Source organism: Primulina tabacum, chromosome 16 (assembly GCF_025594145.1).
Source record: "Primulina tabacum isolate GXHZ01 chromosome 16, ASM2559414v2, whole genome shotgun sequence".
In the NCBI taxonomy this organism is placed as follows: Eukaryota; Viridiplantae; Streptophyta; class Magnoliopsida; order Lamiales; family Gesneriaceae; genus Primulina; species Primulina tabacum.
In genome coordinates this window covers 19,646,510-19,664,737 of record NC_134565.1, presented here as the reverse complement: position 1 = coordinate 19,664,737, position 18,228 = coordinate 19,646,510, and the positions used below count along the sequence as shown (strand labels likewise).

General features: G+C 40.9%; 1 protein-coding gene across 2 annotated transcripts; it reads left to right on the top strand.

The window, feature by feature from the left end:
* LOC142529839 (uncharacterized) lies at positions 1-2,567 on the top strand. 2 transcript variants are annotated; one of them, XM_075635496.1, is made up of 5 exons: positions 1-229; positions 428-503; positions 976-1,190; positions 1,709-1,781; positions 2,254-2,567. In XM_075635496.1, the coding sequence occupies exons 1-5, from the start codon at positions 122-124 to the stop codon at positions 2,406-2,408; spliced, it is 627 nt and encodes a 208-aa protein (XP_075491611.1). In that variant the 5' UTR covers positions 1-121; the 3' UTR covers positions 2,409-2,567. The 2 variants fall into 2 exon arrangements, with proteins under 2 accessions (XP_075491611.1, XP_075491610.1); XM_075635495.1 differs by having other exon boundaries at positions 967-1,190.
* Positions 2,568-18,228: the final 15,661 nt, after the last annotated feature.

Here is an 18,228-nt window from a genome sequence, read left to right as displayed (position 1 = left end):
AATGAAATATAAGGAAAATATTCAAAATCAGTGGCAAGAATGCAACTAAGCTAACCGCTTCAGCAAGCCACTGATTCTTCCTCTATGTGTGTTTTCTTCAAAAGCTTGTTTTACATTTAGAATGGCGACCATGGCCGGAAAGTCCATAGCTGCTTGGAGCTGTCCATCTTCAACTTCTTCTTCTTATTGCCACAAAGCCAGAACAACACTATCCGCTACTTTATCACTGGTATTAACTCAAATAATAGCATCTCAGATAAATTTTAGTAGAGATATTGATGTAGATCTCAAAATTATAGAAATATTTTATGATGGTTTCCACATTTTCTTGGAGTTGGTGGTGATCACTGGTATTAACTCAAATAATAGCATCTCAGAATCTCATAACAAAGTAGAAGCTAGCTAGTCTTAATATATTTATGTGCAGGTATGTAATGGAGTCGGTCAGAAACGGAGAAACTTATCATGTTTAGCAGTTCAACAAGAATCGTCTACATCCACAGGTAATAATAGCTTATCACGAGTTTATATTAAATTTGTCAGTTTGACGGGACACCGAGTTATAGGAAAAGTACCCCCCCCCAAAAAAAAACAGATGATTTTGGGTAATTTTTAACTTTGTTTTCCATTAAAGATAGTGGTTGTGTCTCAGTTTTGCAGTTTGAAACGATGATTTCCTATATATTTTTTAAGTTGTTCTTTTGTGCTTCCAACTGGGAAATGGAGTATCCAAAAGAGAGTACTGTTGATCATATATATATATATATATATATATATCACTAGTAAACACAGCACAAGAAATCAAAACATTTCTTTTATTTGGAATATTAAATCGACTTTTGGACAGAAAAAACTCTCACGATTAATTCTCAAGATGATAAGTGAACCAAGATAAAAAAGAGTCCCAAAATTATTATCTCTGAGTGCTAACATTGAATAAGTAGCCATGGATGATTCTAAAATCAGTCGCTGCAGCTGCTGCTGAGACAAAGGAGATAAATGAGGTGAAGAAGCCGGCCAAAGGCACGACAGATGGCAAAGCAATAGCCGAGAAGCCGAAAGCTGCAGCAAAAGCTCCGGCGAAGTCTCTGCCAGAGTTGATGGAGGAGGATGTAATTCCTTCACTCAAAAAGACTCTTGAAGCTCAACAAGATATTACCCAACTCGACCTATCTTTCGATGATAATAAGGTTAGCCTCGATCGACATATTAATCAATTCCACAGTATTGATCCAATGAGGAAGGGAATATAATGCAAGTATTGTGCCAATATTTATATTGCATCAAGTCCAATGTCCCTGTGAGTGCCATTTTAACACATGCTTGTGTCAAACAAGTATTCTATCAAGTCCAAATATAAAACATCATATAAACTTTTTGAGGTCTCTAAATTTCGTTCTCTTTTTATGAACATCTTATATTGATTATCTCATTATTTAGATCATGATGGGATGGGATGACACCCATTCACGACCACGACTTTATGTGAAATCGATAAATACATTCGAATACCTTGCCTTCACAATTATACCATAATCTTTATGCCCATTAAGAAGAGATATAAATAAAATAGACAGAGTGGACTATAAGTCTAAAGTAACACAAAGTATATTACTTATTGTGTTATTACCCTTGGCTTGTTCAGAAGATCCATGAAGGAATCATATTATCTGCTGATTTTTGCTGTTTGTTGAACGATTTATGGCAGTTGGAAGGTTCTTTTTTGAAGAAGGGCAATCCTTACTCATTTTGGGCTTTCTTTCCTGATGGAACTATCAATGGTAATCTCCAGCGATTAAGAATATGTTAATTCTCAGAGAGATCAATGAGTGAAAACCAATCAGTATGTGTGAGAATGCAGACCCCCAAATATGGTTATTTTGTCCAGATATAGATTATTGTCGTCGTTTTTCTTGTTAGCTAAAGTTTTGGGGACAAGTGATTTCTAGAGTAATATTAAAATTAGGTCACAATCTCAAAACATAGCAGAAGTAATTCTTTTGTAATTGCATTAAATTTGACCCTGTATGCATGTGTACATTCTTAGATTTTATTTTTGAGTCTATATTCCCATGTATCTATCATATGCATGAACATGCGTAATAAGGACACAAAATTATATAGTTTTATGATCTTAAAATATATCAAACCTAGGAGTTTTGGTAGTAAAGGAAGGTGCCTCACTGTATTATGTGGACAGAAGTTACAATTTCGATGCTTGATATTGATGTGGGAAAAACCAATATACCGCAGGGCCCAAAGGTTTTTCAATATCCTCATATGGGAACTGGGTGAGCACGGTGGAACCGTTTCTGGTAGATGAAAAGAAACCGACTGCAAAACATGTTGTGTTCTGGGTTGAGAAGCGTTTGGCTGCTCAGGGTATCATTCCAGTGTGGAAGGAATGACAATGTCTCTGACCTAAACTTAAATATTATTCATAATGGCATATTAATTTTCATTTGTGCTTCTCTCTAATGAGATTACTTGTTTACACCATCCACAATCATTTGACAATTTTTTCCTACATTTAATTTTCAAATCTCTACCAAGACTTTGTTGGTTGTCTTTCATGTTCAAATATTAATATGGTTCTGCAAGGCCCAGAATCCCCCTACGCTAAGTGATTCGCGTGAATTGCCCCATGGCAACATCCTCAGCTAAATATCGTAGAATGCATATGCATATAATATTCTTCATAGAGAACCTTGTGATCTATAATATGATCAACATATGTTAGATTAGATATGAAACGTCTACTACACGTTTTTCTTTAAAATGTATTAGAAATTTTTTCCTACTACTATCGCCCGAAATACTATGCATATATGTATAAATATTTTTGCTATTAAAATACCAACTGACCTATTATTTAAAATCCAAAAGAACGCAATTCAAAACATGAAATCATAAATAGTCAACCAAACTCTTTAACATTTTTCAAAATAAACCATAAACATCCTAATTTCTCAAAATATCTCAAAATCATTAAAGTCATAAAAATCTTTAAAGTAAACTTAAATCATAAACGTAATTTTGCGAAAAACTAGCGACAGTCTTCGGGTGGTGTGCACTTTCAGTCTAGCTAGTTCAAACATCAAGTCCTTCATTAACATAAACATCATGCTCACCTGCATCGATCACTTCTAACGAGTCTAATGACTCAGCAAACCTTAACAATGATATCAAATAATACATATACGTCCACATGCAACAGTGAAAATACTTTTAATAAAATAATTTTTCATAAATATGTATAGACTTAAAAATTTTCCTTTCATCATATACTTTTTCTTTTTATCATATATGTATATGTTTCCATTTTAATTAAATTCAAGTCCTCAATTGTGAATTTTGTATTAGCTGTAGGTAGATGGATCCATCTACCTAAAATCACGGTATCGGGCGGCGGGGATATCAGTGACACTCTCACCCGTCAACTGAGCATTGGCCTTACATATCATCGTATCATCGTATTAGTCACAATCAATTCACCTCCTTCAATCGTTCAATTCACCTCCTTCAATCTTTCATATTTTCATCACTTATAAAATTGCATGCAAATATAAATCATTTTTCTTTTAAAACCAAGCATGCAACACGTCTTTTAGTATTACCATTTCATCATAAAACTCCAAAAAAATTTGAAATAAACATTTTAACATTTATTACAGCATTCAGGGCACTTCCAGGACGTCTAACATTTTTCAGGTGTAAAATGACCGTTTTGCCCTCGAAACCCTAACTTTCCCAATTTATCCTTAAACTTAAAACGACGACCCAAATCCATCCAAACATAACATAAAACCTTAAAATATACTGTTAGAACTTTTCAAGTTTGCAATCTTAATTTTGATGTTAACAAAACTTGTTATTTTGTGTTAATAATGTACTACCTTAGTGTGCAGAAGTCAGGATCAGTTCGAACTGTTTTCATCGCAAACTGAAGACCCAACTGATCGCGCAAATTGAATAAGGTGAACTGATATGTCAATTGAGTAGTTCAGTTGATTGTCCAGCTGATAAGTGATTCAGGAGGAGAACCTCAGAAGCCCGGCCAATCGAAAGAGTGTTCAACTGATGAAGAAACCTAGCTGATCAGTCCAACTGAACGAGAGTGAATCAGTTCAACTGACGATTCAACTGATTTCACCTGCCCAACTGAAGATCAGTTCAGCTGACTAGTTCGGAGCGTCACAATATTTTAGTTGTAAATGAAGTCAAACTCATTCAGTGGATTCCAGCAGTACACAAAGGTACAAAGCAATTGTCCAATCAAAGGACAATAATGAACGTTGCATCAAAGCATTAAAGACAAACGTTTCAGAAGGACTGTCGAAAAGTCGAGACAGAGAGTCCAACGAACGAATTCAAGATGTAACAGATACAACAATTGAGTCTCACTGTACGATCACTTTCCCGCTTATATATAGAGAAGATCAGTGGAGACAAAATAAAGTGAGAACAAAATAGAACCAGAGAGAGTGTGGAAAAAGAAAGGGCACGCCTATTTGCCTATCTGATTGAAGAAGCATTCAGCCTAGAGAGAACTATTCTCAGCCATATAAGCTTATTTCCCTCACTGTGTAAGAACATCCTTGTTCAGTTCTCACACACTCCACCACCACTCAAATACAGTCTTGCACAAAGATGTTAAACTTGTGTTTGTAGTCTTTCTCATATAGACGTTAAAAAAATGTTGGCTGGAAGGTGCTGCCTTCAGTCTAGACTAGGAGTTCAGTTAGGCAGTGGGTAAGTCCTAAGCTGGGTGGGTTTAAACAAGTAATTGTATAAATCAAAGTTTCTAGTGGATCTTACAGAGGTGGTAGAGGGGGTGACGTAGGAGCAGTTGAAATCTTCGAACATCCATAAACATTTCTTGTGTCTTTAACTGATTAACTGTTTTCAAACTAACTTGATCAGTTAGAGCATCCGTCAGTTCAGTTCTTACCATAACTGTAACGCCCTTGATTGATTTCATAAAATAACAGCGTAATTTTTCTAAAATTTATTTGAAGGGAGGAAGGATTTAAAATTTTCTTGATATAAACACATTTTCAATATATACAATCAAAAGTATATACATGATCAAATAAGTGTTGCATCAAAATACAAAATATCATTTTGATCATGTCCAAAAATGCTAACAAAATAGCCTTCTTCCTTCCATCTTCTATGCATATGACCTCGGCTCCAATCAACGTCCTGGCCCGTCACTCTTATCTGCATCACATGAAATAACTGAAATGAGTATAAAACTCAGCAAGTGAAACTCTTACATAACAATGGATACATATCATACTCTGTAAAACATGGCTTTGAAATCATTAAATACCATATAACTCTTGAAACATGAATAACATAGTACAACATAACAATAATGATGATATTTCTCTTTTCTCTGTTGGATTGATATCTAAATAGTATATCTGTCTCTGTACCTATATCCCATCGATATAAATCGATACTCTGTTGGGATATAAGCCTATAGTCGTTGATCAACTAATTGCATGCAATATCTGACTATCTCTTTATCAATCCAATAAATTAATTTGAACTCTCTCTTTGGCATTAAATCAAACACTTTGAATACTCTATTCTCTTGCATTCCCTTTTACATAATTGAGACATAAAAATGCCTATAGTATACAACAAAGTGTGTCAATACATAACATGAATCAAATGGAAGGGAATACCATATTAAAACCATTGAAACACAATACATATACTTCATGTGAGCTCAAGGAATGAAATCCATTTACAACCAATAGAAAGCTTGAATCTAATCTCTTGGTACAAAACCTACAACAATAAACCATGTATTGCACCATCAACAACTCAATAATCAAACAACCATACCATAAAATCCATAAAACCAACACAATAAAGAATCCCATAATTTCTCCAACACCATAATCCAAGAATAACTAAACCCACAAGCTTACCTTAGCTCCTTGAACCCACAATGTTCTTGTTCCCACTACAAATACCCAACAAGAAGCTTGAATCAAATGAAGGAAAGAAAGAAATTGAGAACCCTAGGTCTCCCTTGAGATGAATAACCGAGAAGAATGGGTGGAAATGAGTGAAAATGAGGCAAACTTGTGAAGGGCCTAAAACTCCTTTCTTGAAAATTTGCGGAAAATTAAAAATTTTTCTTTTTAAAAGAACTTAAATGGCCTCATTCATAAAATCACTGGGGAATCAAGTTCAATATTTCAAAATTTTGCAGCGGAAGAAAATTAAAGTTTTTGCCAACAACAACGATTTAAAAATATCCAACGACTGATAAAATTGTTTGCGGAAAAAAATAACAACTGCTGCTCTGAGGTCCTCGGGTGCCACTACTGCCGACCCAAGCTGGCTCACTGGTCCCCGCCCTCGGCCCTGGCCTCATCAGTACCTACAAAAATCAAATCTAGTGAGCCTAAAGACTCAGCATGCATAAATCGCATCTAACGAGTAAAAATCTGAATTTAAAATATGCATGAGTTAACATATCCTGTCCTGAGGCATACTGAAAATAATCTGTACTAAGCAATTATAATACGTGCATAATTGAACTGGAAATCACTGTAAAAATATTTGCTCCTTGGAGCCTGTACTGAAATAACTGGTAAAATTTTCTGTTGAGATTATGTTTTACGCCTGTGGCCACTGCACTAAGCTGAACTGATCGGTAACTGGCTACCGGGGAGGCTGAAACTGAACTGAGCTGGCCGGTCACTGGCGACCGGGTGGTACCATACTGAACTGATCGGTCACTGGCGACCGTATAAAATAACACTCCCACATAGTGAATGAACCACAAGCCATATTGCATAAATCTAAAAAATAATCATTTTCTATTTAATGCACGTAAAATAATTAACTGGCATAATAAAAATGTTCCGTAATTTTACCAACTGGATTGGATTGGATCGTTCCCAGGCTCGCTGCAACCTAACTGTGCCATGAAAAATATGCAATAGCTTAAACATGACCAACTATGCAATTTACGTTCAAAAGATGCGACTATGACGCCTAATGACTTCGCATTTAATCATGACTCCGAGCCAACCTGAACCGACACTGAACCGACGTATAGTCATGATTAAAATACGCTGAAAAATCATAAAATAATGCTCCTAAAATGATAGGGTCGAAATCTAGGTGAAATGGAGGCCAAAACACGAAACGCTCTTTCGAGAGTCAATTTGGCACATTGCACCGTAAATTCTCGTACGACCTCGAAAATGATCCAAATGACGAACGGTCAAAAACATGACCTTCCTAACTCAATGAGGCACTGTCCAGTCCAAGGCCATGGGCTAAAAGCCAACCAAGAACTCAAACGAGCCTCTGAACGACACAGCAACTTGCTGTAATTTCCAGCAGCTGCGCAACTACAAGACTTGCGTTGGTTTCGAGACTATAGGCCATTAGGGGCGTGAACCACCGACCAGAGACTCTTACCAACATGCCAAGGAATGATTTGAACCATGGCTAAGGGCCCTAGGCCAGACACAATCCGCATCACACCATAACTCAACCGAAGGGTCCAATCGAGAGCAACGTGCATGCGTGTGTAGTGTTTATGCTATGATCGATGTCTTGCGTCGTTCCAATGGCCATTTGATTGACCATGGCATGATCTAGACATCTAGGAGCATGATATGAACCGTGGCTAAGGGCCATAGGCCAACCAAGATCCATACCAAGCAACCAAAGAACGAACCAAAAGCTGAACAAATGAAGAAGCCGAAGGGGTATAGGGGCTGTTGTGACGTTTTGATTAAAAACCGATGAACCATGGACCAAGCCACCAAAAAGGCAACTTAGTCACGTCTTAGAATTGCTAGGGAAGTGATCCAACCATGGCTATAGGCCCTTGGAGCAGCCAAGATCAGATCCTTCCTCCATGACAAGAAACTGAATTCTCGAACAACATTTTCTGCACCTATGGGGACTTGCTGTCATTCTGAATTTCCAGCAAGCATGGGGCTGGTTTGAATGGACCAACATGGTCCTAATGCATCCTACTACATGTATACAAGCCGCCTTGGGAGCCTGGACTCGATCCAATACCTGAAACTCACAAAACAAAAGAAACCGTGAAGCTTGGCAAGGAAACCGAAAGTTCTGCATGTGTGGTTTCAAAATGTTTTGACATGGATCTCGATTTTTACTTGAATAAACATGATCATGTACTGAAAAATAAATGATAATATGACTTGATTGAGGTTTGAAAGAAATCTAGACATGCCTGGTTTCGTTTCGAAAGAAAACGAACGAAACGACGACGACGCGGCACGGAGGAGGTGGAGCGCTACTCTTGTTCTTTCTAGTTCTCGATTTTTCTCCATTTCTCCCTAGCTGTTATTCACATTTTTTCTACTGAAAATGGGTCTGATTTCGGTGGGGAGGGAGTGTGATGGAGTGGTTATGAGGGGTGAGGAGGATGGTGCAAGATATAAGGATCATATCAAGACCAAGTCTTCATGCATTTGAATTTTGAATTTTGAATTGCTATCAAATGATCTCTTGGGTGATTCTAGACTATAGTGGCCGATTTTATCATGCCAAACAAGGGTTAGGATAGTGGTCTAGTATTAATTAATTAAGGTGGAAAAATAGCTAAAAGAATTAGCATGCTAATCAACCAAGAATGGGTCAAAGGTGAGTTGGCAAGTCCTAGTTTGTTCTTCTAGGGGTGTGGCCGAAAATGCATGATAAATGGTAGGGGGAAAATTGATTATCTAGTAATTTAATAACCCTTAAAAGCCTTACTAATCCTTTAATTAGTTTAGTGAACTAACCCCTTAATTAAGTAACTTAAATGAGCTCATTTCTTAATCACCTCCAATAATTAAATTAAAATCCTCAACTAACTTAAATAATTCCTTAAACTTCTTTTTAACTTAAATGAACTTACTTGCTAGCTAAATTAACTTCTGGAAATATTTCTCAAATCTTAAATTCTATCTCAAAACTCCAACTCCAGTCCGGCCTCACTGAAATAACTGAAATGCTAAAAATCAAACTACTGAACTGAAATAATGAATAATTAACTTCAAATAAATGCATTTAAAATAATCATGCAATGAAGTCAATTAAATTTAAAAATCTAGAATTATGCATGGCTTATACGTCTACTGATTTACGGGTTCTACAATCCTTCCCCCCTTAAATAAATTTCGTCCTCGAAATTAGAACTCACCGAATAACTCAGGGTATCGACTTCTCATCTCCGGCTCAGACTCCCACGTAGCTTCCTCCTCTGAATGGTTGAGCCATTTGACTTTGACTCGCTTAACCAACTTGTTCCGAAGTTTCTTCTCCTGTCTGTCTAGGATCTGCACGGGTCTCTCCTCATAAGATAAGTTCGGAGTAAGCTGCAACGGCTCGAAATTCAGCACATGCGAAGGATTTGCCATATACTTCCTCAGCATGGAGACGTGAAAGACATTGTGTACTCCGGCCAGATTCGGCGGAAGAGCCACACGATACGCTAGCGTCCCAACTCTGTCGAGGATCTCAAACGGTCCAATGAATCTCGGACTGAGCTTCCCTTTCTTGCCAAATCTCATGACACCCTTCATAGGTGCCACTTTCACGAAAACATGATCGCCCACTGCAAACTCTAAGTCTCTCCTCCGCTGATCGGCATAACTCTTCTGTCGGCTCTGAGCAGTCCTCATTCTATCACGGATCTTGACTACTACATCTGCTGCCTGCTGAACAATCTCTGGACCCAACTCTGCTCTTTCTCCTACTTCATCCCAATGAACAGGAGATCTACACTTGCGGCCATACAGCGCCTCATACGGAGCCATACCTATAGACGACTGGAAACTGTTGTTATAGGTGAACTCTACCAATGGTAAGTTCGACTCCCAACTCCCAGAGAAATCAATGACGCAAGCACGAAGAAGATCCTCTAAGATCTGAATAACTCGCTCCGACTGTCCATCTGTCTGCGGATGGAAAGCTGTGCTAAACAGCAACTTCGTACCCAAAGTCGAATGCAAACTCTTCCAAAACGAGGAAGTGAATCTGGGATCTCTGTCGGATACGATAGAAACTGGAATACCATGGAGTCGGACTATCTCTCGGATATACAGCTCTGCATACTGAACCATGGTGAAAGTCGTCTTAATAGGCAAGAAGTGCGCTGATTTGGTAAGACGATCTACAATCACCCAGATAGCATTCGATCCTCTGGCTGACCTCGGCAATCCGGTCACAAAGTCCATGGTAATGTTCTCCCACTTCCACTCGGGAATAGGAAGAGGCTTGAGCAAACCTGCTGGTCTCTGATGCTCGGCCTTCACTAACTGGCAAGTCAGGCACTCGGATACAAAACGACTGATGTCCTTCTTCATTCCTGGCCACCAATACAATAGCTGCAGATCTTTGTACATCTTCGTACTCCCAGGGTGAATGGAGTACGGGGACGTATGGGCCTCTGATAAGATATCTGCTCGGATAGAATCACTGCTAGGAACCCATATCCTATCTCGGTATCTCACAATACCGTCGCTGACTGTATACAAAACACTGCCCTTGGCTTCATCTCTCTTCTTCCACTGTGCCAACTGCTCATCTGCTGCCTGACCGCTGCGAATACGGTCAAAAAGGGAAGACTGAATGGTCAAGGTAGATAAACGAGGAACTCTACCTCGCGAATAAGTCTCAAGATCAAACCTCTGCATCTCGATCTGAAGAGGTTTCTGTATCGTCAAATGAGCCATCACTGTGACTTTCCTGCTCAAAGCATCCGCAACTACATTAGCTTTACCCGGGTGGTAGCTAATGTCACAATCGTAGTCTTTCACAAGCTCCAACCAACGCCTCTGACGCATGTTCAGCTCCTTCTGCGTAAAGAAATACTTGAGGCTCTTATGGTCGGTAAAGATCTGACACTTCTCCCCATACAGATAGTGCCTCCAAATCTTCAAAGCAAAAACTACGGCCGCTAACTCTAGATCATGGGTAGGGTAATTCTTCTCGTGGATTTTCAGCTGTCGAGAAGCATACGCTATCACTCTCCCATGCTGCATCAAAACTGCACCTAAACCAAGCTTTGAAGCATCGGTATAAAGGACAAACTCACCAGATCCTGACGGTACAGCCAAAACGGGTGCTGAGATAAGAGCTTGCTTCAAAGTATCGAAGCTCTTCTGACACTCCTCGCTCCACACAAACTTCACATTTTTCTTGGTCAGTGCTGTGAGTGGAACGGCAATGGATGAGAATCCCTGAATGAACTTCCTGTAATATCCTGCTAGCCCAAGAAAACTGCGGATCTCTGATGAATTCTGAGGCACAACCCAATCTCTGACTGCTGCAACTTTCGCCGGGTCTACCTCAATGCCACTGCTAGAAACAATGTGGCCCAAGAACGCCACCTTCTCTAACCAGAATTCGCACTTACTGAACTTTGCGAATAGTTTATGTTTCTGCAATGTCTGCAACACTGTGGTCAGATGCCTGCTGTGCTCCTCCCGACTCTTGGAGTAGACGAGAATGTCATCTATGAACACTATCACAAACTGGTCGAGGTACGGCTGAAATACGCGATTCATTAGATCCATGAAGATCGCTGGCGCATTCGTCAGACCAAACGGCATCACTAGGAACTCGTAGTGGCCATAACGAGTCCTGAAAGCTGTCTTTGAGACATCAGCACTTCTCACCCTCAACTGGTGATAACCAGAACGCAGATCTATCTTGGAGAAAATCGAAGCTCCCTGCAACTGGTCAAACAGATCCTCAATCCTCGGCAGTGGGTATTTATTCTTCACTGTAACCCTGTTCAACTCCCGGTAGTCAATGCAAAGCCTCATCGTGCCATCCTTCTTTTTCACGAATAAGACTGGCGCGCCCCATGGAGAAAAGCTCGGGCTAATGAACTCCTTGTCGAGAAGTTCCTGGATCTGCTTCTTAAGCTCTGCCATCTCTGTCGGTGCTAGTCGGTACGGCGCTTTGGATATCGGAGCCGTACCTGGCATAAGCTCAATGGAAAACTCCACTCTCTCTCTGGTGGCATACCAGAGACGTCTTCGGGAAAAACGTCTAAGAAATCTCTGACAATCGGAACATCTGAGGCTGACTGGCTGGGTTCCTCGGGGACAGATAAAAAGGTCGCTAGAAATGCCCGACACCCTCTATGCATGAGTTTCCTAGCCTGAACATAAGGAATAATGCGCGGTAAAGGAAAGTACCTGTCCGGCTCAAATAAGAACTGCTCCATTCCAGGCGGTCGGACAAGAACGGATCTCCGCTGGAAGTCTATCAACACTCTGTTCCTCAATAGCCAGTCCATCCCTAGGATGATGTCAAATTCCGGCATCGGTAGCACAATCAGATCCGCATAAACAAGATTACCGTGCAGCTCAAGGTCTATATCTCGGATAACATTGGTAGCTGCCATCTCCTCGCCTGACGGCAACACTACTGAAAAGGCTGTATCTAGCCCAATGGTCTGGATCTTGAGAAAGTTTGCAAAGATCTCCGAAATAAACGAGTGAGTGGCCCCTGAATCTATCAAGGCCTTGGTAGCGGAACCAGATATAAAAATTCTCCCTGAAAGAGCGGAGCTCTAAGTTGAATCCCACTACAAGATCTAAACTTATAGACATGCAAAGGTCAAGGTTCCTCTAGCTTAATTTCCCCGAAATAAATCTGAGTAGAGCATGCAATCCTATAACAGTTCTAAGTTCAAAATCTAAATCCCGATTCCCAAAATGCTGAAATTCGAAGAATAACTTAAAGTTTAAAGGTACCTGTCAACAACATAGTCTCCGGGTTGGTTTCCGCGGCATGGAGAGCAAAAACTCTGCCTTGGATAGGCAGATTCCTCTGAGGACACTGCAGCAACATGTGGTCTGGACTGCCGCACTTAAAACACTTTCCTGAGCCAGCCATACATGCTCCAGGATGGCGACGTGAGCACCAGGGACAGACTGGGTGCTCCTGAGTCCTCGGGGCTGGGCGTCCCCGCTGCTGCTGGCCTCGGTTCCTGGGCGGTCCATGAAAAGGCCTCTTATTCTGCTGCTGATGCTGATGAGGAGGAGGGCGGTGCGGTGCCTGGACTGGGCGCTTGCCCTGGCGATCCCTCTCGATATCTCGCAGATCCTGCTCTGCGGCTAAGGCCTTGGAGACGGCAATCTCATAAGTAGCAGGGTCAGATACCCTAACATCCCGGCGCAAGATCGGCCGTAAGCCCACCAGGAAGTGCATCATCTTGGCTCTGGCATCATTCGCTATCAGGGGCACAAAGTGACAGCCCCTCTCGAACTTACGGATGAACTCCGTAACCGTCATATCCCCCTGTCTTAGACTCATGAACTCGGTGGTCAGCCTGGTGCGAACTTCCTCAGCAAAATACTTGGAGTAGAAAACCTCCGTAAAGCGGGTCCAAGAAAGTGTAGCCAATGTCAGGGCTACCGAAGCTCCTTCCCACCATAAGCGGGCGTCTCCAGTGAACAAGTAGGTGGCACATCGGACTCGGTCTGCGTCCCCCAGCTCCATAAAATCGAAGATAACCTCGAGGGATTTGATCCATCCCTCGGCAACCATGGGGTCAGATGCCCCAGAGAACTCCTTCGGGCGCATCTTCATGAATCGCTCATAAACAGCCTCGGGCCCTGTCGGCCTGGCTGCGGCTGCGGCTACAGCTGCGGCATTGCCCCCCGCAAACTGTGCGAAGAACTGTGCCATCCCAGCTAACATCTGGGCACTCATGTCCGGTGGGGGCGGTGGAGGAGGTGGTAGGTCTCCCTCCGGTCTATGCTCCTCTCTGTCCTCTCGGCGAGGCTCCACCTCTCTGTTGCGCTCTAAAATGTGTCTAGGGGGCATACTGGTCCAACATAACCCATACGTAACTAACATGCATAATTCCATACTTTATTTTAAATGAACACTTAAATACTGAAAATCTGGAAGCATGCTGACAAAATAATTCATGCTTTAACTAAAATGCTGAACAAAATGCTGAACTGAAAAACTTACAGACCGAAGACGTGGCTTCGTGAGCTTCTCGCGGTCAGTAGTAGTGAAACCCTATACAGAACCACCGCTCTGATACCAACTGTGAAGGGCCTAAAACTCCTTTCTTGAAAATTTGCGGAAAATTAAAAATTTTTCTTTTTAAAAGAACTTAAATGGCCTCATTCATAAAATCACTGGGGAATCAAGTTCAATATTTCAAAATTTTGCAGCGGAAGAAAATTAAAGTTTTTGCCAACAACAACGATTTAAAAATATCCAACGACTGATAAAATTGTTTGCGGAAAAAAATAACAACTGCTGCTCTGAGGTCCTCGGGTGCCACTACTGCCGACCCAAGCTGGCTCACTGGTCCCCGCCCTCGGCCCTGGCCTCATCAGTACCTACAACAATCAAGTCTAGTGAGCCTAAAGACTCAGCATGCATAAATCGCATCTAACGAGTAAAAATCTGAATTTAAAATATGCATGAGTTAACATATCCTGTCCTGAGGCATACTGAAAATAATCTGTACTGAGCAATTATAATACGTGCATAATTGAACTGGAAATCACTGTAAAAATATTTGCTCCTTGGAGCCTGTACTGAAATAACTGGTAAAATTTTCTGTTGAGATTATGTTTTACGCCTGTGGCCACTGCACTAAGCTGAACTGATCGGTAACTGGCTACCGGGGAGGCTGAAACTGAACTGAGCTGGCCGGTCACTGGCGACCGGGTGGTACCATACTGAACTGATCGGTCACTGGCGACCGTATAAAATAACACTCCCACATAGTGAATGAACCACAAGCCATATTGCATAAATCTAAAAAATAATCATTTTCTATTTAATGCACGTAAAATAATTAACTGGCATAATAAAAATGTCCCGTAATTTTACCAACTGGATTGGATTGGATCGTTCCCAGGCTCGCTGCAACCTAACTGTGCCATGAAAAATATGCAATAGCTTAAACATGACCAACTATGCAATTTACGTTCAAAAGATGCGACTATGACGCCTAATGACTTCGCATTTAATCATGACTCCGAGCCAACCTGAACCGACACTGAACCGACGTATAGTCATGATTAAAATACGCTGAAAAATCATAAAATAATGCTCCTAAAATGATAGGGTCGAAATCTAGGTGAAATGGAGGCCAAAACACGAAACGCTCTTTCGAGAGTCAATTTGGCACATTGCACCGTAAATTCTCGTACGACCTCGAAAATGATCCAAATGACGAACGGTCGAAAACATGACCTTCCTAACTCAATGAGGCACTGTCCAGTCCAAGGCCATGGGCTAAAAGCCAACAAGAACTCAAACGAGCCTCTGAACGACACAGCAACTTGCTGTAATTTCCAGCAGCTGCGCAACTACAAGACTTGCGTTGGTTTCGAGACTATAGGCCATTAGGGGCGTGAACCACCGACCAGAGACTCTTACCAACATCCCAAGGAATGATTTGAACCATGGCTAAGGGCCCTAGGCCAGCCACAATCTGCATCACACCATAACTCAACCGAAGGGTCCAACCGAGAGCAACGTGCATGCGTGTGTAGTGTTTATGCTATGATCGATGTCTTGCGTCGTTCCAATGGCCATTTGATTGACCATGGCATGATCTAGACATCTAGGAGCATGATATGAACCGTGGCTAAGGGCCATAGGCCAACCAAGATCCATACCAAGCAACCAAAGAACGAACCAAAAGCTGAACAAATGAAGAAGCCGAAGGGGTATAGGGGCTGTTGTGACGTTTTGATTAAAAACCGATGAACCATGGACCAAGCCACCAAAAGGGCAACTTAGTCACGTCTTAGACTTGCTAGGGAAGTGATCCAACCATGGATATAGGCCCTTGGAGCAGCCAAGATCAGATCCTTCCTCCATGACAAGAAACTGAATTCTCGAACAACATTTTCTGCACCTATGGGGACTTGCTGTCATTCTGAATTTCCAGCAAGCATGGGGCTGGTTTGAATGGACCAACATGGTCCTAATGCATCCTACTACATGTATACAAGCCGCCTTGGGAGCCTGGAGTCGATCCAATACCTGAAACTCACAAAACAAAAGAAACCGTGAAGCTTGCCAAGGAAACCGAAAGTTCTGCATGTGTGGTTTCAAAATGTTTTGACATGGATCTCGATTTTTACTTGAATAAACATGATCATGTACTGAAAAATAAATGATAATATGACTTGATTGAGGTTTGAAAGAAATCTAGACATGCCTGGTTTCGTTTCGAAAGAAAACGAACGAAACGACGACGACGCGGCACGGAGGAGGTGGAGCGCTACTCTTGTTCTTTCTAGTTCTCGATTTTTCTCCCTTTCTCCCTAGCTGTTATTCACGTTTTTTCTACTGAAAATGGGTCTGATTTCGGTGGGGAGGGAGTGTGATGGAGTGGTTATGAGGGGTGAGGAGGATGGTGCAAGATATAAGGATCATATCAAGACCAAGTCTTCATGCATTTGAATTTTGAATTTTGAATTGCTATCAAATGATCTCTTGGGTGATTTTAGACTATAGTGGCCGATTTTATCATGCCAAACAAGGGTTAGGATAGTGGTCTAGTATTAATTAATTAAGGTGGAAAAATAGCTAAAAGAATTAGCATGCTAATCAACCAAGAATGGGTCAAAGGTGAGTTGGCAAGTCCTAGTTTGTTCTTCGAGGGGTGTGGCCGAAAATGCATGATAAATGGTAGGGGGAAAATTGATTATCTAGTAATTTAATAACCCTTAAAAGCCTTACTAATCATTTAATTAGTTTAGTGAACTAACCCCTTAATTAAGTAACTTAAATGAGCTCATTTCTTAATCACCTCCAATAATTAAATTAAAATCCTCAACTAACTTAAATAATTCCTTAAACTTCTTTTTAACTTAAATGAACTTACTTGCTAGCTAAATTAACTTCTGGAAATATTTCTCAAATCTTAAATTCTATCTCAAAACTCCAACTCCAGTCCGGCCTCACTGAAATAACTGAAATGCTAAAAATCAAACTACTGAACTGAAATAATGAATAATTAACTTCAAATAAATGCATTTAAAATAATCATGCAATGAAGTCAATTAAATTTAAAAATCTAGAATTATGCATGGCTTATACGTCTACTGATTTACGGGTTCTACAAAACTCTTGTATTTAATCACTTAAATCTCGAAAACACGACTTTACTGTTCACGACCGCGGGTGCGCTACAGTTCTTACCGCGGGTGCGCTAGGCAATCTGTACTACTTCCGAAAATCCAAAGTGACGACCGCAGGTGCGCTGCATTTCATACCGCGGGTGCGATGGCCTTACTGCCCAATCACCGCGGATGCGCTGCCTCTTCGACCGCGGGTGCGGTATTGCTTCTGTCAAACCACCGCGGGTGCGGCCTCTTTCCTGGCGCGGGTGCGTTCTCCTCTGTAGCCAACAATAAATTTTTTGCAACTAAAATCGAATCGCAACGTCGCTTCTCCTCATAATTTGGCAACACTCTCAACATGAAAGTTGCACCACTATATCTTATCTAACAACTACAATTGGCCTTATACCAATTGGCTCAACATACAAATAATCAAGAATTAAACCGCAACGACGCTACAAAACAACTACACATCATCTATAACCGACAATACTATAAATCATAAATCGAAATTCTTGACATCTAAACTATACTCAAACTTAACCAAATAGTCCGTAAACATAAAAAATCTTAAACCGTACCGCTCACCAAGCTTGGATATTACAATCTCTCCTCCTTAGAGGAATTTCGTCCCCGAAATTGACGTCACTACGCAAACAACTCAGTATACTTCCCTTTCATCTCATCCTCTGGTTCCCACGTGGCTTCTTCAATCAATTGATTCCTCCAAAGGACTTTAACAATATCGATCTCTTTGTTTCTCAATACTTTAACTTTGCGATCCAGAATCCGGACCAGAATCTCTTGGTACGTCAAATTCAGCGTCAAATCCAATGGCTCGTGACGAAGAACATGGGAAGGATTCGCAATATACTTCCTGAGCATGGAGACATGAAAAGCATTATGAACTCTATCAAGATCTGGTGGTAAGGCTAACCTGTAAGCTCGATCACCAACTCTATCCAAAATCTCAAATGGGCCAATAAATCTCGGACTCAACTTTCCCTTTTTACCAAAACGCATCACACCCTTAAGAGTTGCAATCTTCAAGAACACGTGATCGCCAACCTCAAACTGCAACAGCCTTCGTCTTACATCAGCATAA

Coding starts and splice junctions, on each gene's coding strand:
- LOC142529839 (XM_075635495.1), top strand. CDS start 122: ATGGCGACCATGGCCGGAAAGTCCATAGCTGCTTGGAGCTGTCCATCT. Junction 230..427: donor TATCCGCTACTTTATCACTG/GTATTAACTCAA, acceptor ATTTATGTGCAG/GTATGTAATGGAGTCGGTCA. Junction 1,782..2,253: donor TCCTGATGGAACTATCAATG/GTAATCTCCAGC, acceptor AATATACCGCAG/GGCCCAAAGGTTTTTCAATA.